Here is a 22,856-nt window from a genome sequence, read left to right as displayed (position 1 = left end):
TAACGTAAATCTCCCTTGCTGTAGTTTAAGGCCATTACTTCTTGTCCTATGTACAGTGGACATGGAGATCAATTGAGCACCATCCTCTTTATCACCCCTCAACATGTTTGAAGACTGTTATCAGGTCTCCCCCCCCTCCTGTCTTTCTTTTCTCCTTAGAAGTCAGGATTTTAAAACCTTTTATCATTTTTGTAGCTCTCCTCTGGACTCTCTCCAATTTTTTTCATCTTTCTTACAGTGTAGTGCCCAAAACTGGACACTGTACTCCAGCTAAGGTCTCAGCAGAGCTGAGTAGAGAGGAACAGTTACCTCCCTTGTGTGACATACACCACTTCTGTTAATACACCCCAAAACAGTAGCCTTTTTTTTGCATCTGCACCACATTGTTGACTCATATTCAATTTGTGAACCACTATAACCCCCAGATCCTTTTCAGCAGTACTAGCCAACTTCTCTCTCTTTTGTAGTTATGCATTTGATTTTTCCTTCCTCAGAGAAGGACTTTGCACATGTCTTTATTGAATTTCACCTTGTTGATTTCAACCTCTAATTTTATCAAGATCGTTTTGTTTTCTAATCCTGTCTTCTGAAGTGCTTGCAATGATTCCCAGCTTGGTGTCATCTGCAGATTTCATATGCATACTTTCCACTCCATTATCCAAATCATTAATGAAAATATTGACTAGTACCAGACCCAGAACTGAACTCTTATGCAGAAGGTCAGACTAGATAACTCACAGTCCCTTCTGGAGTTAATCTGCAAAATAGTATTACGGTTTTGCAGGTTTTGGCTGGGACGGGGGGAGGGAGGAGGAGGTTAAAACATACTGTTGGGTCAAATTTGGTGCAAAAGTTAGATTTTGGAAGAACGAGACAAAAAATTCCATTTTTAAAAATTCCAGTATAGTTTTTAAAATTTACAAAAAACAAACATGTTCTCCTGTAGCATTTTGGTAGGTCACACATTGCAACACTGGACTAAGGCAGGAGAATCTGAAAAGAAAATCGATTAGAATATGATTGTAAACAAGTGAAACTGACTAGTCTTGCATCTTCCATGCTGAGAGAGAGAGAGAAAAGTCAACAAATGACATATGGTAAAAAGTAAGTTGGATATCTAAAAAGTTTTCAGCTTTACTATCCTAAGGCCTCATCCTGGAGTCAAACTCAGGAGCATACCTTTCATGTCTGTATCTACAGATCTCATTGTGGCAGAACTTTGCAGATGAATGCGTGAGTAACACGTGATGGGATTCACTCTTGCCTTAGTAGGTCATAACTAAGGCTACAGTTTAGTCACGGGTATTTTTAGTAAAAGTCATGGACAGGTCATGGGCAATAAACAAAAATTCACGGCCTGTGACCTGTCCATAACTTATACTAAAAATACCTGTGATTAAATCTTGGGTGGGGGCAGGGGGGGTGCTGCTGGGAGGGGGACATCTGTGAGGGCCCACTGCTGGGGTTGGGGCGCCCGGGGCCAGCGGCACCAGCTGCTCGGGGGGCCGCAGACCATGGCTGCTTCAGCCAGCCAGGGAATGCTGCCGGGGGCCACAGACTGTTGCTGCTGCCGGGGGCCACAGACTGTGGCTGCTCCTGCCGGCCACCCAGGGACCGCTACTGGGAGACGCCAGAGCAGCGGCTGGTGTGGCTGTCCCCGGGGCTGCTCCAGCAGCAGCTGATGTGGCTGTTCCCCGGGCAACCGGAGTCCCTGGCTCTGGAGCCAGCTTCTTGGGCAGTCCTGGGGTCAGCCACACTGGCTGCTGCACAAGTCACAGAGGTTGCAGAAAGTCACGGAATCCGTGACTTCCGCGACCTCTGTGGCAGACACGGAGCCCTAGTCATAACTACATTGTCTTCAGTAGAGTTACCATCTCTTTTCATCAGTAAATTTGTCCTAATGTTTTGTTCAAGTTTCATAACAAGTCTTTTAACTAAGTTTCAGTTTATACATTTGATTTAAGTTTTCATTTGTTTTTTGCCATACAAGGTTCAAAACATTTTGTCATTTTGGCTGGCAATACAGAACAGAATAGCTTCCCTGATATTTCTGTTAGCTGACAGTATGCTAATCACCTTGGAAATAACAGAATTCAGAACACATTTTTTAATATTGAATGAAAAGGGTCCTCCTGGATAATCTGAAAGCTCTTCATAAAAATGGTTTGTTTAAGATAATATTTACCAAAAATATCACTACTACCAAAATGGGACAAAAGTACATAACGAGAAGGCTTCCATTATATCACACTATTTATTTAAAAGAGTTTAGCCTTCTGCTCTTTTCTCCCCATCTTCCTTTTGGTTATCCTGCACCTGATTCTTTATTGCCTTGCATTTCGTGGAGTCATTTACATCTTTGCAAAATAGCTGTAAAATTTTACTATTCTGGACTGATAGCACGTTACATGCACTCCCCACTCAGTCTATATCGGTGCAAGTGGCAAGATAGTGGAGAATCAGGTTCCCAATCTCTACCTTTACATCCTAGCTCTCACTTTTATGCTGGTGTTATTCAACTCTGCATGTCACCATGTCTCCTCTGTTTCAAACAAATGAACGTATGGTTTCATCTTATCTGCCTTTCGCTAAGTGTCTCAGAGACAAAGATGCATCTTTTGGTCAGTCAGGAGGTACATCATCAAATGCAACTCAGACACCTTCCTTGACTTGGATGTTTCTTTTTGTCTGTTGTCCATACGTTTGGATTCAAGCTTAACTCTGAACTCTTCTCCCATATCTTCTGCATCTGCAAATCCATCACCATCTGCACAATGCTGTCTTATTCTACCTCTGCTGAAATCCTTGTCCATAATAAAATCATCTTTTTCTTTAGCTACTGTAACTCTCTTCTCTTTGGTTTCTCCAAGTCCCATTACTGCTGATTACAGCATTTGTGGAATACCACTGCTTATCTTCTAAGACAAAGAAAAATGTATGTGTCACAACAAACAACTCTGCTGGCTCTGTGCTGATTGTGCAATTCAGTACAAAATTATCTTCCTTGGATTTTTTTTTTAATCTCATGGTTCATTCTCCTTCTCTTCATCTCCCCTCTTAGTCTAAGCCAGGGGTGGCCAACCTGTGGCTCTGGAGCCACATGTGGCTCTTCAGAAGTTAATATACAGCTCCTTGTATAGGCACCGATTCCAGGGCTGGAACTACAGGCGCCAACTTTCCAATGGCCCAGGGGGTGCTCACTGCTCAACCCCTGGCTCTGCCACATGCCCTGCCCCCACTCCACCCCTTCCTGCCCCCTCCCCTGAGCCTGCTGTGCCCTCACTCCTCCCCCTCCCCCAAAGCCTCCTGCACACCACAAAACAGCTGATCAGGAGGTATGGGGAGGGGAGGAGGGGGCGGGGCTGCCGGTGGGCAGGAGGCGCTGGCAGCGGGGGAGCTGATGTGGGGGCTGCTCTTTGGCGATGTACATTGGTAAATTCTGTCTCCTTCGCAGGCTCAGGTTGGCCACCCCGGTCTAATACTAGCCCTCTCTATTCTATCGTGTTTTGGCCATTACTACTGCAAGAGCCACCTTCTTCTTTTCAACTTTTGCCATCTAAAATAGCCTTCCTTTATACTGCTAACTCATCAGCTCTATCTATGTTATATATCAGATATCTTCATATATGTTTGTTCAGCACCTAGCACAGCATGCCCTTGATCCTGAGTGAGGACTCTGCTTGTAGCTTGTTTATACAATATAAATAATCAATTATAATCTTTTATGAAAATCTCTCTTCTCCCTTGTAATCTCTCCCTCCTCTACTCTTATTTGTCTGTTAGCTTTGTAATTATTATTTGGATTCCGTAAAACATTTTTAGATACATGTATGAAAAATGTTATACAGAACCAAGTTGTATTGTATTGTGCACAGGGCTGTCATATGATTGCAGTCAATGAGAACCTTGTCTGAAAAAACATTGAGTAAAAACTCATGTATTAACTAAATTATTAATTAACTAATACATTAACAAATGTATTTATTTATTTATTTATTCATTAACTAATGGATTAACCAAAATAGCCTGTGCTCTTGATCCTCCTCATATGTATAGTCACTAGATCAGATTCTATCCTTTAGAATTCTATTCTACCTATTCTATTCTAAAGGATAGAATTTGATCTAGTAACTATACATATGAAGAGGATCAAAAGCACAGGCTATTTTAGTTAATACATTAATAATAGTTTAATATTTTTCCTTTTAAATCTATTTATTTTAGATGGTAATGTGTGGTGATTTTGCTTATTCCTCACAGTATGGGTTAAATGATCCCCTTTGTGGACTCTACCAGAAAAAAAAAGGAAAACAGGACTCTGGGGAACCTATCTTTTGGAGGGCAGGAGAATACCAGTGGATTCTCAATTAAGTCTTCAGGCTGCTCTCAGGGCCTTAAAACATATATATGTTGCAGACATCTTATATGCTGAGCCACCAGTAGCATCTGGTCCTTAGTATGTAGTTAACTTCCCAATTAATTATTACAATACATAGATTTTTTTCTAATATAGTGTATATAATGGGTCACATTTTCCCATGTTATGTTGGTTCAAGTTGATTAAGGAGAATTTGGCCCAATATGTGTAGCTCTACTTTTCTTACTTATATGAATATTCTTATGTCAGTGAGGAAACTGGTGAAAGTTACAACAAAATATATAAATTCCCTGCTTTAATCATCTCTTAATTGTGCTGTTATGTTAAAGGGCTGTTCCTGTGACTTTGTCTTGTCTGTGTATTCTTTAAATCAACATTCTTTATGCTTATTTTCAAAAGTGAAAAAAATCTTTTGTTCTGTCATATGAATGATATTTTAGTACAACACAAAAATCCAACTTTTAAATGCGCTCACTTCATTAGTCTTGCTAACCACATTTCCCTGAGGATAGGGTTGGTTTAAACACTCAGCTATTTTTGTGGGTTACAAGAAAAATTTGTTTCCTTTACTGACATAATAGCCTGTTCTTCTGTTATCTTTTGAACACAGATGTTGCTACATAAAAGACCGAAAATATACTTTGAAATGCTACATTAGAGAAATAAAATGTGTAAAATTAATGTTGACATTTAGTCTCCTTTAATTTATTGCCCATGTTAAGTCTGGTGGAAGTGGAGGTAAAAAGAAACTTAGCAAAGCTGAACGACTGAGATTACAGAAAGAAGAAGAAGATAGAAGATTGATAGAGGAAGGTACAGTGTGTTTCACTTACAGGAAATGTGATTACACCAAATAACTAATTAAATAGGTAGAGTGCAAATTATGATCATTAAGGATATCTAAATTCTGTTTCATCTCAATAGGATGATTTACTTGTATTTCTCTGTTCTCAAGGCTGGCTTTAAAGTTTTGGAAGGCCCTAAACAAAGTTATTTTTTGAGACCCCCACATATCCCCCTCACTATGTTCAAAATCCTTTTCTACACACTCTTTCCACTAGTTATTCCTCCCTCTGCTCCCCACAAATGTTTGGAAAGTGTATGAGGGTGGGGGAGAGCATTACAATTTTTCCTTATTTTCCCTTCTGGTACTCTCCCAGCCAAGTCAAGAACAAGTGTCTATCAGGGATGGTCTAGACAGTATTTGGTCCTGCCATGCGGGCAGGGGACTGGACTCGATGACCTCTCGAGGTCCCTTCCAGTCCTAGAATCTATGAATCTATGAATCTAAGTGGGTAGAGAGATAGGGGAACAGATATTTCCTCTTCTCCACGTTTAGTAATCAGGGGGAATGAGAAGTTCAATGACCAGGACTTTTCTCAAAGTAGATCAACAGAGTACGCCGACTTTGAGCTTAACAGAGTACTGATCAATGCATTCAGACAGCAACAGACGCTCCATATTAATGTTAGGACAGTCTTGCAAAGAGGGATGGATTAAAGCATAGAGGCATAGGCCTATGCCTAGGGCTGCATCTCCTGTAGTCATGTAATCAGAATCTCAGCTATCATAAAAAAACCCTGTTTTTTAGCCCTAATGGCTGAGAAGAAAATATTGAAATGTGATTCTAGTTTAGCTTATGTGATGACACCTGTCTGAACCTACAGAGACCTTGATAAAATAACTTTGAACTATCCCATGCATCTCAATGGGGTTACTAACTCCAAGAGCTTGGGGAACCTGTCAACATCACCTTAGCAGAGGATGATGTATATGGCAAGAGGAGATGAGCAAAGCAGGACCAGACCACCAAATCAGATCCATTATAGCTATTGTAATGAGTACTGGGGGACTGCCGGCTGCCACCTCTGCCTCTTAATATGTAGGTGCGGGAGGAGAGGACTCCTGCTACTTCCCATTGAGGGGAAAAAAGACTCTGTCTCTGCTTCTGTGGAATTGTAGGAATGGCACATCTGCCCCCACAACTCCAAGGGGGGGTAAGGCCATGGGGAGATCTGTGTGCATAGAGATGTGGATTTACTTTATCTGGCACTGCTTCCAAACGTTATGGATTGAACCCATAGTGGACAATGTAGATTGAACTCTTGCTATCACCAGTTATTAGTTATTTTGAAATAAAAATATTGATCTGCTAGCTAGTTTTTAAAATAATGTATTTGTTTTTATTAATCAGGATGTACTTGTATTGCTGATAATAGATTTCTCATTCTTCAGAGGAAGCCCGTTTACGAGCTGAACAAGAAGAAGCAGAAAGACTTGAAAAGGAGAGAATTGTGCGAGAGGAGAGGGAAAGACTTGAAGCAAAAGTTAGTTAACAGCCATCATAATAAACAGCTATTGCAAACTGCAATAGTCAGTTAAACTTTATGCCAAATCATTGTGGATTTGTTATGAAAATGTGGGAATTTCTTTCCATTTCCTCGGGGGGGGCGGCTTTCCAGTATTCTTGGATCAAAACTAATAATGAAAACTCTAGCCATACCACTGCAAAATGTAAGAGCCACAAGTTAAGTACAGTTGGGCAATGAACTGGGTCAGTAGCTAAATGAGTGACCTCCAAGGAAAGCCAAAGGTGCTTAAGAAAATGATGCTAAAGACTTGGTATGTGCCACTGTGTCCTCTAAGCCAGTAGTCACACGGTATGATATAAAGAAGTGCTTATGAGGTAAAAGAAGATGTTAAAGCTCAGTCTTGCCTACTTCTGATAATTAAAATCCTCATGGTACTCTTTGTATGAGTAGAGATGTAACCTCTGTCCTGTCCAAATTCCAATCTGAGTGAACGGTTCTTGTTTTTCTACAATTCCACATGTATATTCTATTAGACATATTCCTTTTTGTTCCTAAACTGTATGTAGTATTGCGTTGGGCTGTTACGAATTGTGATATTTCATTCTAGAAATGGCTGCATTTTAGTGCAGGTGTAAAATTGTTGTATTGATGTGTATGCATGTATGTGATGTTGTAGTGTAAAGTTTTACTGGCAGGAATTCGGGATGACTTGCTCTGATTTGTGAAACTGTAGGTGAATTAAGTAAGCCAACCCAAACTGGTGCCAATAAAAACACACTACTATGTATTCTGTGTATAGCACATTTATCAGAATTTTTTTAAGAAATGTTTTAGCAAGTTTAACAATTTTAATTGGTCTTTTTTTTCATACCCCATCATCTGTAAAGCTAGATTGCCTTCATTGTTGTGAACCCAATTAGCTAGGGCTCTGAGGGGAAAAAAAGCGACGAACCAGTACATTTTAAAAACTTCTAAAAATTGCCCCAAACAAATTTCCATACACTAAAATGTCACAGTTTTAAGGTTTGATATCTTGGAACCTACCAGAGGCAACTGCAGTGTGTTCCATTGGAAAGCAGGAGTGGAGGGGTGCTCTTGGATCCAGTGATAATCAAATATCTCTTTAAAGCTGATGGATATGCCACACACTCTTCTACTAGGGTTGCCAACATTGTATTTAAAAATTAAGGGACTATTTTCTTAGCACCCCACCCCATGTCTCCTCCTGATATTAATAATAATAATAATAATTAATAATCAGTATTCACCTACATTCACCAGGGGTATTTCTTGCAACTGGGGATGTTGGCAGAGACTCTGTGAATGGGGAGGCTACACCCCAGGAGTACGGATCCCTTGCTAGACAGAGCCTCTTCAGCAAAGCCTGTGCAGACAGACAGAGCCTGTGCAGGGAAACCAGATGGGGCTGTGCTCAAGGGTTGGAGTAATTTATTATGTGGCTCAGCAATTTATTACATCACCAGCACATAGAGATTCTCTATGATAAAACATTGCTAATTTACTGCAATCTCCTGGATGTAATGTGCCATAAAAATTCAAGATATTATTGTGATGGGTTGGGTCGTAGAGACCCCCTTGGGACTGCCACCTGATGTTCTAAGACTACCTCTGAGCCTGTTTTCCCTGCCAGCTTGGAACTCCAGTACCCTGTCTTGTTGAGCCAGACACGCTAGCCTGCTGCAAACACAGACCCAGGTCTGAACCACGGCCCTGAAAAGCTGCAGACTTAACTGAAAACAGCTTAAGAAGTGCCCCTGTCTCTAGCACCCAGTCACCCAGTTCCCAATGGGATCTAAACCCCAAATAAATCCATTTTACTCTGTATAAAGCTTATACATGGTAAACTCATAAATTGTCCTCCCTCTATAACACTGATAGAGAGATATGCACAGCTGTTTGCTCTGCCAGGAATTAGTCACTAACTCTGGGTTCAATAATAAGAAAAAGTGATTTTATTAAATATAAAAAGTAGGATTTAAGTAATTCCAAGTAATAACAGACAGAACAACGTAAATTACCAAGCAAAATAAAACAAAAACACGCAAGTCTAAGCCTAATACAGTAAGAAACTGATTACAGATGAAACCTCACTCTCAGAGATGTTCCAATAAGCTTCTTTCACAGACTAACTCCTTTCTAGTCTGGGCCCAATCCTTTCTCCTGGTACAGTCCTTGTTCCAGCTCAGGTGGTAGCTAGGGGATTTCTCATGACTGCAGCCCCCTTTGTTCTCTTCCACCTCCTTATATACCTTTGGCACAAGGCAGGAATATTTTGTCTCTTTGGGTCCCCACCCCGCCTTCTGAATGGAAAAGCACCAGGTTTAAGATGGATTCCAGTACCAGGTGACATGGTCACATGTCCTGTGAGACCCCAAGCCTTCATTCTTCCCGGCCTGACTCACAGGGAGGCTTACAAGTAAACAGAGCCATCTAAGTCAATTGTCCTAGTTGATGGGAGCCATCAAGATTCTAAACCACCATTAATGGCCCATACTTTGCATAACCACAATAGGACCTCAGAGTTATATTTTATAGTCAATGAACACACTCAGTAGATTATAAGATTTATAATGATACCTTACAAAAGACCTTTTGTATGAAGCATATTCCAGTTACATTATATTCACACTCATTAGCTTATTTTCATAACATCATATGGAGTGCAATGTCACAATTATATTATCAATATTTGGGTTATTTTTAATATTAATAAGCTGTCCATTAAAATACCTAAATAAATTGGGTTTTCTTTGCTATAAAATAATTTATAAAAACTAAAATTAAACTGAGTAGTAAATTCATGTACCTGATCTTATACTGACAGGATCAAGAGCGGAGAGGGACTGAACTTGCAGAACTCCATTCATTAGAAGAGAACTTTTTGTCAGCAAGGCAATGGAAAGCAGATTATAGAGCACATGCTAAGGTAAGCTTGCTTTCCAAAATATCCACATAGTATTATAGAGGTTTGACAAAGAAGAGACTTTTAAATGATCTTGTGCTTCTCTCTTCTATTACAAGATCATTCCTTTATTTTTTAGTGCTTTGTTCATTCTATTTTAAACGAAAAACAGTACATTAATCAAAAAAACTTCTAAGGAGTTTGAACAGTGGGTAATATCTGCTCAGGCGAGTCAGGGATGACGGAAGTCAGGATTTTGAGGTATATTGGCAAAATTATAGGTGGAAAACAGCATAGCACCTGAGTTATATACTACTGTCAGATAAAAACTACATTAAATGCAGTTTAGGCTGAGAGTATATATCAATAATTTAGGGTAAATTACATTACAAAGATGTTGGAAATATCCCTCAGATAAGCATTCTATAACCAGGAAATTCAGTTAATGTTTCTATTTAAGTCTAATGTGTTAAGGGATGGAAATACAAAGTTAAAGAATCCACAGTTCCATCCTATATGACATCATGCAATGCCCAGATGATTATTGTTAAGTTGTTTGCATATTTATGTTTCCAAATTAGGTTAAACTGAATTTTAAAGATGCATTAGATTTTTCCTTCCACCTCCCATCCCCTTTCTGACGCCACTATAGGATAGAGTTAAGGTTGTTTGTGTGTGCTAACTGTGCATTTCTGTGTCTTGCCATCTTTGGTGGTGGTGTTTTTTCTTTAACAAAATAGCTTTTTTACTGAAGGAAACCCGTTGCTTTAGTACGCCTGAGAACAATAGGAGTTACCAGTCATTTTGAAAGAGGGCAATTCTTTATGGAATTCTCCTAAGATTATTCTTCAGCCTGTGCTGAAGGAGTAACTTTCAATTATGAAAAATGATGATAAAATGTGACCATTAATCTTTAAAAACCTATTCAAATGTCACCTATGCCCACAGTTTCAGTGAGTTTTAACTTTATAGGAAGTGTGAAGAGTTTGCTTTATTCTGTTATGAAGAATATTCAGACCAAAGAAAAATCTAATGCTAAGTGCTAAATTTCTGAAAGGTCCCATTTTCAATTAATTTTAACTTGTAAACAAATTAATGGATTTACTTATACATTCTCAGAAAATTCATTCAATACACAAAGAAAAAGTGTTTTAATTTTGGAGAGCATATACTCTCTTTGTTATAATAAAAAGTTTGAATCTCTGCTGTAAGAGCAAAGCTCAAGCATATCTATGGAGCCAGAACTGGCTCCTCTGTAATACCCGGCTCTATTTAGTGGTCTCAATCCTCACGCTTTATGATCAAGCACATTTATTCAAAATTGTAAAAATAGTGGAATTATTTTGTGATTGGATGCTGTTGTTAATATTTAACACTTATTAAATTTACAGATGGGATTTTCAAAAGTGCTCCGCATTGACTTATTTTTGCTCCCTCTAAAGTCAGCGGGAATTTGACCATTGACTTCAGTGGGAGTATAGCCATGCTTAGTGCTTTTAAAAACTCCATTATAAGTCTTTAAAGTACTTAACAAATACTGTGTGTTGTGAGGGTTAATTAGATAATGAGACAGGTTTTATTATGATCCTTATTTTACAGATGGGGAAACTGAGATAGAGATGTTGAGGTCACAGAGTGAACCAAGACTGAAAGCCACACAGTGAGTGATGGATGAAACCAGGTTTAGGACTCAGGCTCTGTCTACACTTGGGATTGGGGGTGTCATTTCCAGCTCAAGGAGACATACTTGCACTAGCTGTTGTTGAGGTAGTGTGCTGAAAATAGTAGTGTAGCTGCAGTAGCATGTCCAGAATATTGGGCTAGCTGCCCAAGTGTGTAACCATGTGGTCAGGATGGGTTTGTATTCAGGGTGATTAGCTTTTCTTGCTGCTACTGCAGATATGCTACAACTTTTGTGCACTAGCTCTATGAGAACGAGCACAAGTATCCCTCTTTCAGCTACAAGTGTAGACATATCCTTAGTTGTGTGTTTTTCACTAGACCGCACACACGTCTCTCTCAAAACCCTCCTACTCTTATATTGTAATGATGAAGTTTTTAGGTGTTTGTACCTAAAACTTTTGGATTTACTTTTCTTTTAAAAAAATCTCTTTAGTGGGAGCATTACATGCAATGTGATGGGAGTCCTGACCCAGCTGTGCCCCAAGAAATTAACACTTTCATGAGCTTGTGGCAAGAAAATAAAAATGAGGATATTGAGTTTGTGATCAAGAAAGGAAACCAAGTGCTAAATGTAAGTGTTAAAATGATATTTTTACGGTTCTTGGTTACTAGTAGCTTACAAACCTCAAAATGGTCCTGTATGCTCCTTTGTTTGGTTGTTTGCCTATAATTGGTCATCACCTGAATCATCAGCAATTTTTGTGTGTTGGTCTTCCTCTGATATGCTGTCTTTACTTTCCATCATTATAATTTTTTTATTAGGAAACAAGGAACATAAGACCATTGGTCCAAAAACTCTAGCATCCTGCCTTTCAGGAGTTCATATATGTAATGCTTGTAGAGATGGATCCAATCAAAATTCTGGATCCAAACACCCTCCCAAATTGACAAAAGTGTCATCAAGCTCCAGATCTGAACATTGCTGCTCATGCCATCTGTAGAAGCTTCAATGTAAAGGAGCCTCCATTCCTACCATTCATCTAGTCAATCTAGCATTGTTTTACATGGTATGAGCAATTCAAATTCCTTCTTAACCTTTGGAACAAACTGCTTATACTCAGAAGCATGTGATCATCTAGATCAAGTATGGGCAAACTACGGCCCACGGGCTGGATCCGGCCTGTCAGGGCTTTGGATCTGGCCCACGGGATTGGCACCCCCATGGCTCCGTACCCCCTCCTACACCCCAACCCCCTGCCCTGAGCCCTCTGCCGTACTCCGCACCCCCTCCTGCACCCCAACCCCTTGCCCTGAGCCCCCTCCCACACTGTGCACCCCTGCCTGCACCACTGCCCTGAGCCCGTTCCCGCACTCCGCACCCCCTCCTGCACCCTAACCCATGCCCCGAGCCCCCTCATACACTCCGCACACCTCCTCCGGCCCAACCCCTTGCCCTGAGCCTCTTCCTGCACACCACACCCTCTCCCACACCCCACACTCCATCCCACACCCCAACCCCCTGTCCGAACCCTACATTCATGGCCCTGCATGCAATTTCCCCACCCAGATGTGGCCCTCGGGCCAAAAAGTTTGCCCATCCCTGATCTAGACCTTCATTATATCCACTCACAGTATTTGACTTGTAGTGTGGTCAGATTCACCGCCCTGCACTTTAAGCAAGGGGGGGCGGGTTTGTCTGGCTGGCCAGGAGAAGAGGGCAATGCTTTCTGGCTTGGGGGAGGACGGGAGACGTAAAACTGCTGGAAGAGCAGTCAGCGTGGTGGGATGACTCACCACCTAGGAATGAGGGGTTTAAAAAGGTCAGCCTGGGCCTGGCCCCTCCCCTCATTCACTCTGGAATTGGTAAGGGCCGGCAAGGGAATTGCTGGAGGGACCTGGATGAAAAGCGGGGGAGCTGGTGGAAGCCCCCCTGCAAAAAAAAAAAAAAAATGGCTGAAATTGGAGGAGCCCGGCCGTGGATCTGCTGGAGGGACATACATTTTTCACCTGCACCTCACATTTTATCCACTGAGTTAGTCCTAGACATCTATCTAATAATAAAGTTGCGGCCTGATTAAATCCATATCTAATGCCTCCTGTCATTCTTTTGGTATAGCCAGACAATGAGCTGGTATAGGACTATATGCCATACCAAAAGTTCTACAATGGCCCCTTCATTTTCTAGAGAGTTTAAGCTTTCATTTAAAAAATTACAAATTTTCTAGCTCTGTGGTAGCAAAGAAAACCTTCCAGAAAGTGGAGCCAATATGGTGTTATCATACTGCATATACAGATAGACTTCCTGAAACGATTGTTCTAAAAGAAGCAAGAACTTCTGTATTTATATCAATGACCAGTTCACACTGAAGACATGGTGGTACTCTGAATGCTAACATTTCACCATTTACTGCTGATCATTTTAGCAGGATCATTCAGCTACTTTGGCATTATGAATGTAGTTTGAAATGGGTGGATTTGAGCTCACCACTTTTTTACTTCTATTTTGATTCCTGGCCTCCAACTTCCTTCAGCAATGCATCTTTTAGGTAGCCTGTTGCATTTCAGGATTGCTTTCTGAGGCACTGATACTAGAAGTTTGAATATACAACAATAGTAAGTGTGGTCTGTTGCCTCTACTGCAGTTAATGACATCTTCTGGTAATCTTAAATTACTGTGGTTAAATAGATTTCTGTTGAATGAATGAATAACTGATTGATGTAGATGATCATAATAGTACAAACAAAGGGATCTAAATGCTTCTCTCCCTGTGTGCATGTAATTTCTGTTGACACTAATGAGTGTAATTTACAGAGAAGGAGAGAAGAATATGAAATATCATATCAAATAGATTTAAATTAGTTTACAGTAAACATCACACTAACAAATACAATGTTAATGGATGACTTTGCTAATACGGCAATATCTAATAAACATTTGACATTTAATCTCAGGCAAGCATTGTAGACATCAGGATGGATTAGTGTTAGTTTGTTAGATGTGCTAAATATCATCATCTTATTGCAAGCAACTGTGTCATTGGAGCATTTATCCAAACCTCCAATTTTGGTTTATCCTGTAGATTAAAATTTTGTTGACATATTTGTTCCTATTACATTTTTGAAATTCAAATTTGAGATTATTATTAGCGGAAGAGAACTTTCTCCAGAATTTAGGCTATAAGCATAGCTTTCCATTAAAATCCTGATTTTGACCAACCCCCTCCCTACCCACAGACTTTGTCAAAACACGGTATGCTTGAAATTTCTCATGTGTGTTCTTCTGTGAGAGGAGAATTTTCTTTTGAATAGTCTAGAGGGGAAATGGATAAATCATTCTTGAGATATGACAGTTTAAATTAGGGGAGAATTCAGATTATAATGGACATCTGTAGGTGCTCATTATAGTTCAGGTGACAAAATAGATTTGATTATAAGCAAATGGCAATCAATAAAGCACATTCAGTCTACAAGAATAAGGAAAATTCATGTGAAGAAGCCTTATAACTGTCAATGTTCTTCTGATGGCTGGAGTTGCATGGCATCATACTCACACAAATTCAAAATTTTCATTTACAAAAATAGCATAATTTACAAAATCAGCACTGACATCACCAATATAAACATCTGTTTTTGTTATGATGGGACCTCTGATGTGAAAACAGGGAAGGAGTATATCCCAGTATTCTATTTCCAGGAAACTAAGCAAATATATTTTACTTTGAATCTCCTCTGGTCTGAGGTGTAAGAGTCTTGGTTCGGGTTCAAAACATAGATCTCCAAAATAGAATTATAGAACTTCTAGAGAAAGATATTGCTTATATTCATGACTAGTCACTCCAGTAGACTTAATCAGTTAGTGGAGTTGTCCTGCCAGCATCCACACATATAAAATGATGTCTGGAATTGCTGAGACTCAGGTCAGGAACTTTGTTGTCTGTAGACAGCACTACGTTATGAGCCAACAGGAAATCTCTTATTAGCTGTGTAGCACTTGTTTCAGATCCTACTGGTTGTCCCTGTCATAGCTGTGATGAGTTTAGAAAATAATAAATATTTTTTTACAAAAACCTGGAACAAACAGGTCAAAGAAACAGAAATATAACTCTGTCTCAAGCAGAGTTTCTGTGCCCTGCAATTTTTCTTGCTCAATAAGTCAGTCCTGCACTGAATGTGGGAGGGATCCTGTGAAAATACTAGTATGTGATGACATAATTAAAGACTGTATCATAATATGTGTGTATAAAGGGGCTAAATTAAGGTTGCACAAGCAAATGCCTTAATTCTGGCATTTCCTAATTTTGAAACCTTAATAATGTCCTTTTTAGATGTATAATAGAGAGAGAATTCCTGTAACCAGTATTTGTGTATATGCAAAAGAAGCAAGTTCAGCTCATATTTTAACAGAGCACAGGATACCTTATATATGATATCTGAAATCAAAAGAACAGAAATCATTCTCCTACCCTACTCCCCGAAAAAAGGAAATTAAACTGCTATGATTTGATTGTAAAACTAATTTGGAAAGTTTAATGTCTTTTAGTTAATCGAGAAGTTGAATTTTCTGTTATTGGACACACCGCCAAATGAGCTAATGGAAAAGGTCATCATTCAGTACCAGGAGTCAATTCTGGAATTGCAGAGTCTTCTTCATCAGAAATACAATGATGCAACAGAGCACCTACTTAAAGTAAGCAAACTTTGTATTTTAGTTGTTAGTCTTCAAATGTTATTCATGAAATATCAAGGGCAATAGGAAAGTAACAGTTTTGTACATTAGGTTAATTTGCAAAAGTGACTTTTTTTACACTGTGATACAGACTATTGTGTAAACTTCCCCACCTCAAACATAATCATGTACTGGATTGATGTTTCTGAGTACCTCTCCTTCACAGTGTCTGAAGTTAGAATTTTTAAATTAACCTAAGGAAGTTCAATTCAGTGGGAACTGGGTATTTCAGTGTGATTTGACACTAAGGGAATTAAGAGGTCTTTGAAAATCCTGGCCTTAACTGTCACCATGATTTAAATTAGCAGTAACCATTGATTACACAAAAATTTAGTGATTAAATGCAAAATATTAAGTCGTTAAAAGAATCTTTGACAGATAAACTTTTAAACAAGTTTATATGACAGACTTTTTTAATTGAGATTTTATCTGAATTGAAGAATATATATAACAAGATAATTAATATACATATAGGAAAAACACTCTATATATTAAATGGTGATCTACTTTGCCTGCTAATTTAAACAGTTGATTCTATAGTGGATTATGTATGTTTAGCAAGAGGATGGTGGTAGGAAAACAAATGTAGAGAGGAGAAGAAATAAGAAAAAGTGGAAGGAAGTGGTTGTATGTTTGTAAGAAATTGTTAAGTAAATATGAAATTATGACTATTTAATAGGCTATGATCTGGAATCAAGCCTCATGAGTTCAGTCTTAGATATCAAATGTGTTGATATTTGAACCAGTTTATGTAATTCTCTTTCTCTGGCTGTGACTCGAAGTTCTTTTAACCATTCTGAGTAACTTAGACATATGCAACCTGATCCAAAGCCCTATGTAAAGTAAGTAAATGTAAATCTTTTTGGCCCTTCAGGTAGACAATGTCAACAAGTTTTGTATTCTTTTTAATATTGTCTATTGATAAAATGTGTCCAGGACTGTGAAATGGGAACATATTATCCAACAATATCTTCATTCTGCTCACGTTGAATAGTGTTTTACTTCATGAGTAGTTCTGTGGAGGTCACCGAGTAAGGGGCTATTCTGCTTAAGTAAGGGTGGGACTGTCGGGCCCTACATTTGGTAGTACCTCATTGGCTGAATTTATGCTGATGTGGGAACTTAGTTAAAATTGAAAACTTACAAGAGTACAAAATGCAAAGCTACATTGGCCCTTTTGCAAATATATAATATTTTGTGTTATTGAATCTATGATGTTAACTTTTATGTCTTAAAAATAAGTGCAATGTGACCCAGCTGTAATTGCTGTAGTGTAGTCTTTTTCCTGTTATGTGTTTTTTGCTTTATTAAATTTTATGGAGTTAAAAGTAACATGAAAGTTTTTATTAAACTTTTGAAAGATTTTTCAGAAGGCCAATTCTCCTGAAGTAAAGATGCCATTAATTAATCATTTGCGCAAATAATTTAAGACACAGGACTTTGGACTCTGTTATATGGCAAACTAGATTCTACTTTTATTACTTTCAATCAGATAGCAAGAAATCAAATGAGTAAATCAGTAATTCAGCACAGTATGTAAAATCCAAATTAATACATTGCATTGGAGAAAATCAACCCGACTACATTTACTGGGGGCATCGTGCATTACATTCACGAAGCAACATTAACAAGTTAGCTGTGACTCAGTGATTGTCTGGTTTAACTATTCAAATACTGAAATAAACAGATTTATCCTAGTAAAGGTTTTATTTTGAGCAAGGAGAAAACACTACTTAAAATTACTGACTATTAGAATGAGTGAATAATTCACAACGAATACTTTTATTTGACTAATTTTGCCTTTTTTATTTTTTTGTTTTGTGCATTGTCCACAAACATCATGAAATTCTCTAATTTATTCATCGTTCAATATTATTCATTAATTATTTTAGCAAATAGTTTGTGGCCTGCAGATTGTTTGAGTGGTGAGTACTAGAATCAAATATATACTGTGCACTATAAAGAACATATCTAACAGATACAGAGCAGACTTCTCATTGTATCTTCAACTGTAATATTTGCAGTTCACAGTAAATGGTGTTTTGCGCCCCAATGCTGAGCTAAGGTCCACACATGTGGTCTCTTGCGCCTGTGCAGACATCCATTGACTCTAATGTGATGCTTTATAGTCATGTGGGTCTGCCTGTGCATATCTGATTGTATGATTGGGACCGTGATTAATTACAGAAGTCAGCCAGTTAGGGAGCAGAAAAAAAATCACTTGATTTATGTAACTAATCAACACAGGGTGAACTGTAATTTTTATAATCAGCTATGCAATTAGAAATTCCCTTTTGGTCAATATGAAGTATTCAATCTAAAATTTCGTTTTCAATGGTATCGTCACTAGTAACATTCATTTCAGCACTGAAATGCTTCAGGAAAGAGACCACAAAAATGTTGCAGACTTGCTCAAATCAAAATTCACTTTCAGATTCAAAGAAATATTTTTTTCCATTATTGCTCAGCTCTGCTAACAAATTAGATTAATGATAAGCAATCGCTTATTCATAGTAGTTAGTTTTACATTAAATATGAAACCTCTACCAATCTGGCATAGGAACTGCAGATTGTTTAGAGTCAGCTATTAGTTTCAGTGTCAGGGTTCAGCAGCTCAAGCTCAGCTATGGAACCTAGGTATTCTTCTTTGAGTGATTGCTCAGATTAATTCCAATTAGATGTGTGCGCGCCGCATGCACAGTCGTCGGAAAGTTTTTCCCTAGCAGCACCCCTTGGGTCTGCTGTGGAGCTGTGGATTGGCACCTCCATGACGCTCTATATATGGCCCTGCCAACCCAGCACCTCTTCAGTTCCTTCTTACCGCCAGTGACAGTCGTTGGAACTGCGGTAACTTGCTTAGCAAGCTCTCCTTGTTTTCCCTAGCCTTTCAGTTTAGTTTAGTTTAGAGTTATTCCTAGTCTAGTTAAGTTTAGTTTAAGTGGTTTTCTGTTGTTACAGCAGATAGCTGTTGGGAGTGGAGGGTTTCCCATCCACCCTGACCGCGTTCCCCCTTGCGGACTTGAGGTATGCCTAAGTCCCAAGGGTTCAAACCCTTCAAGTCCTGCAAAAAGCCCATGCCAACGGGCGACCCCCACGACACTTGCTTAAAGTGTGTGGGGGAAGCACACCAAGCAGACAAGTGCAGGATTTGTAAAGGGTTTTGCCACAGAACAAAAAAGGAGCAGGACTTTTGCCTCAAGCAGCTCCTTATGGAGGTGGCACTTAGACCACAACCCACATTGGTGCGGCAAGACGCGGCACTGAGCTTATCGGTGCACAGTGCCCCAGTAGCAGTGGTAGAAACGGCACCACGGAAGGACTCTGGAAGAGACTTGTGGCACTACCGCTCCCTGGCACTGAAACCAGTGAGATCGACCCAGCACTGGTCCCATTCCCTGGTGCAGAAGTGTCACTGGAAGCAGGGGAGGAGTGGATCTTCGACTCTGAGACCCACCCCTTCGGAGCCGGCCAATGGGGCATGTCCCAGGGAGGAGCACCCAGTTCCAAAAACTTTGGAGCTGGCACCGTTGATTTCAGCCTTGCAAGGGGGACCATCGAATCAGGTGCCATTGGACTCCCTGAGCCAGGTCATTGAGGATGTGGAACTACCATCCACCCCGGACACCTTTGAGGCCGCGAGGGACCTCATCGCCATGATGGCGCCGTGGTCCCCGGTCCTTCGCACCAAGCCTCCGGTGCCACAACATGCGGCATAGTCTCGAGGCAAACTGGCGATGCTTCGTCCCTCAAGGTCTGCAGGGACGGGACAGAGATAATTCTGGTGGCACCAGCGTGGCCTCAACAACACTGGTACACCACAGTACTGGAACTATCGGTGGACGCGCCGATCACGTTGCCTCTCCTCCCCGATCATGTTGACGCCCCAATCACTCAGGACCACAGTCGTCTTCATCATCCTGACCTGTACTTCCTCCACCTCATAGCCTGGAATCTTCAAGGCTAAACCCCATGGAGCTTCTGTGCTAGGAACAGGTAAGGGAGGTTCTACTCGGCAGCGGGAAGCCCTCCACTAGAGCCATGTATCTGGCAAAGTGGAAAAGGTTTACTTGTTGGTGTTACCAGCATCATACACTCCCTCTTCCAGCACCTGTACCTCTCATCTTAGAGTACCTTCTGCACCTGAAACAGTAAGGCCTGGCAGCGTCATCCATAAAGGTACATCTCACTGCTATCTCGGCTTTCCACCCAGGAGTGTCTGTACGCTGTCTTTGCCATAGACAAAGACATGGTTGGCTGGTTCCTCAAGGGTCTGGAATGGCTTCATCCCCAGATTAGACAGCCTGTTCCCTCATGGGACCTTAACCTAGTTCTTTCCAGGCTAATGAGGGCTCCCATTTGAACCACTGGCAACTTGCTCTCTTCTCTATCTGTCATGGAAGGTAGCCTTTCTGGTCACCATTACATCAGCAAGGAGAGTTTCTGTGTTAATGGCCCTTACTCCTGACCCACCCTATTTGTTTTTTCACAGGGATATAAGGTGCAACTCCGGCCCCACCTGGCCTTTCTTCCTAAAGTTGTGTCACACTTCCACAGTAGTCAAGACATTTTCCTGCCAGTTTTTTATCCTAAGCCTCATGCCCGTTGCCATGAGCAGAGACTGCACTCCCTGGATATTCGGCGAGCACTAGCCTTCTACATCGAGTGCAGGAAGTCGAACCAGTTGTTCATAGTGGTGACAGACTGGATAAAAGGGCTCCCGATCTCATCTCAAAAGATATCTTCCTTGATCACGTCATGCATCCGCACGTGCTATGAGCTGGCCAAAATACCAGCTCCGGCTCTTACAGCACACTCCACAAGGGCTCAGGCCAAATCAACGGCATTCCTAGCCCAAGTCCCAATACAAGAAATCTGCAGGGCAGCAACTTGGTCCTCGGTGCACACGTTCACCTCTCATTACGCCATCATCTAGCATGCCAGAGATGATGTGGCTTTCGGCAGAACGGTGCTCCAATTAGCAATTCCATAACTCCAACCCCACTGCCTAGTTAAGGCTTGGGAGTCACCTAATTGGAATCAATATGAGCAAGCACTCAAAGAAGAAAAAATGGTTACTCCCCTTCTTGTAACTGTTGTTCTTCGAGTTATGTTGCTCATATCCATTCGAAACCCTCCCGCCTTCCCCTCTGTCGGAGTAACCGGCAAGAAGGAACTGAGGAGACGCCGTGTTGACAGGGTCATGTATTGAGTGCCATGAAGGCACCACTCCAGGGGGCTCCACAGCTGACCCGACGGTTGCTGCTAGGGGAAAAACTTTCTGATGACTGTGCATGTGGCGTGCACACACCTCCAACAAAATAAACTGTTGTTTGTTTTACTGATCTAAGTAGTTCCATTGACTTCAATGTGACTACTCATCTGAGAAAAAGATTTCGCTTTCAAGATTTTGTTACTTGGTATCATCAAGGTCCAGTTCAGCTTCCCCTCTGGTCCGGTCACTTGTACTGGCAGGGATTGGTAGGCATCAGCCAAAGGTGTCTGGATTCTCTAGTTCAAATAGCTTTTTCTGATGCTGCAGGGTATTTCTGTCTCACACTGAACTATTGGGAAAGGAATTTTTAGTGAACACAGTTGAAGTTACATTAAGCCTTGCCTTTTTAAGTTTGCTTAACACGTATGCCAAACTATTTTCCACATTCAGCTATCATTTGTGTAAGGTGATCTCTCACCACAATTCTCCAAAATCAATTAAACACATTAAAATCTGTCAAATACATATGAGGCTAATATTAATAATTATTCATTACATTAATAAGTAGGCATGAAACTCAATGTTGAATTCATGGTCTTCAGTTCCCACATCTTCTCTGGGACTCATCTTTATAGCCTCTCTGGTAGTTCATTTAATGATGTCAGGGGAAAAAATATATTCTCATAGCTATTTTTCTGCTTTAATTCCTGTCCCTGTCCATTGCACTGGAATAAGGGTGAAGACTGTGGCTGTTCTCCCCACTCCATTTTCAGTTTGACAAGTACATCAATGGTCTCTGCAACAGAAGTATAGTATGCAACTGCCCGGTCTTCGTTACTTTTTGAGTATGGCTTAGTAGACCAGAATCCATTCGCTATGTGTGTTAGCCAAAAGCATGGTATCTCGATAAACAAATAATACTTAATATCATCCCTTAAATTGTCAAGTAAACTCAAAAAGCTCCTCTTAAAATCTTTCATCATCAGGATTATGTCTGTTCTGAGCAAAACGCATTTGTCTCAGCTGCTCATAGAAGGTTTTGCTTCTGACACGATCTCATTTTTTTCTCTATAATATTTAGTATCAGAGGGGTAGCCGTGTTAGTCTGGATCTGTAAAAAGCAACAGAGGGTCCTGTGGCACCTTTAAAATTAACAGAAGTATTGGAGCATAAGCTTTCATGGGTGAATGCCCACTTCGTCAGATGCATGTGTCTGACGATGTGGGCATTCACCCACGAAAGCTTATGCTCCAATACATCTGTTAGTCTTAAAGGTGCCACAGGACCCTCTGTTGCTTTCTATAATATTTGTTGCCCTGTTAAGCTCCTCTTCCAGCTCCATTACCTTTCACTTATATATTTTGCTAATGGTTAACTGAAGATGAAGCTGTTTTTGAACTGATATTAATTAATAACCTGAAGAAGAGCTCTGTGTAAGCTCGAAAGCTTGTCTCTGTTGTCAACAGAAGTTTGTCTTTGTCTCTCTACTATCCTGAGACCGACACAGCTACAACAACACTGCAAACAACAAGGGAAGATATGAATTTTTGCACGACAACATTATGTATATTTTGAGCTTGGTTTCCTTTCACAGTGGTTCTGAGCATCTGTAGTGGTCTTATTTGCTCATTGGCCATGTCTCTCTATGTAATGAGATGTGTATTCTTAATCTGCAACACCTC

At 40.3% G+C, this 22,856-nt stretch overlaps 1 protein-coding gene across 11 annotated transcripts in view; it reads left to right on the top strand.

The window, feature by feature from the left end:
* DNAI7 (dynein axonemal intermediate chain 7) overlaps window positions 1-22,856 on the top strand; it is a 50,964-nt gene that overhangs the window by 2,488 nt on the left and 25,620 nt on the right. For 6 of the 11 annotated variants that reach the window (XM_065568926.1, XM_005296634.4, XM_024103304.3 and 3 more), the window contains 5 exons: window positions 5,101-5,191; window positions 6,614-6,705; window positions 9,536-9,637; window positions 11,730-11,867; window positions 15,777-15,923. In XM_065568926.1, the coding sequence (XP_065424998.1) occupies window positions 11,742-11,867; window positions 15,777-15,923 (273 nt within the window). In that variant the 5' untranslated portion in view covers window positions 5,101-5,191; window positions 6,614-6,705; window positions 9,536-9,637; window positions 11,730-11,741. Of the gene's footprint in view, window positions 1-948; window positions 1,105-5,100; window positions 5,192-6,597; window positions 6,706-9,535; window positions 9,638-11,212; window positions 11,274-11,729; window positions 11,868-15,776; window positions 15,924-22,856 lie in introns of those variants that run through there. The other 5 variants (XM_042848627.2, XM_065568933.1, XM_065568906.1 and 2 more) reach the window with 4 other exon arrangements.

The sequence above is a fragment of the Chrysemys picta genome, chromosome 1 (genome assembly GCF_011386835.1).
Source record: "Chrysemys picta bellii isolate R12L10 chromosome 1, ASM1138683v2, whole genome shotgun sequence".
Lineage (NCBI taxonomy): Eukaryota > Metazoa > Chordata > Testudines > Emydidae > Chrysemys > Chrysemys picta.
The sequence above is the reverse complement of the archived record's forward strand: the minus strand, read 5'-3'. Positions and strand labels throughout refer to the sequence as shown.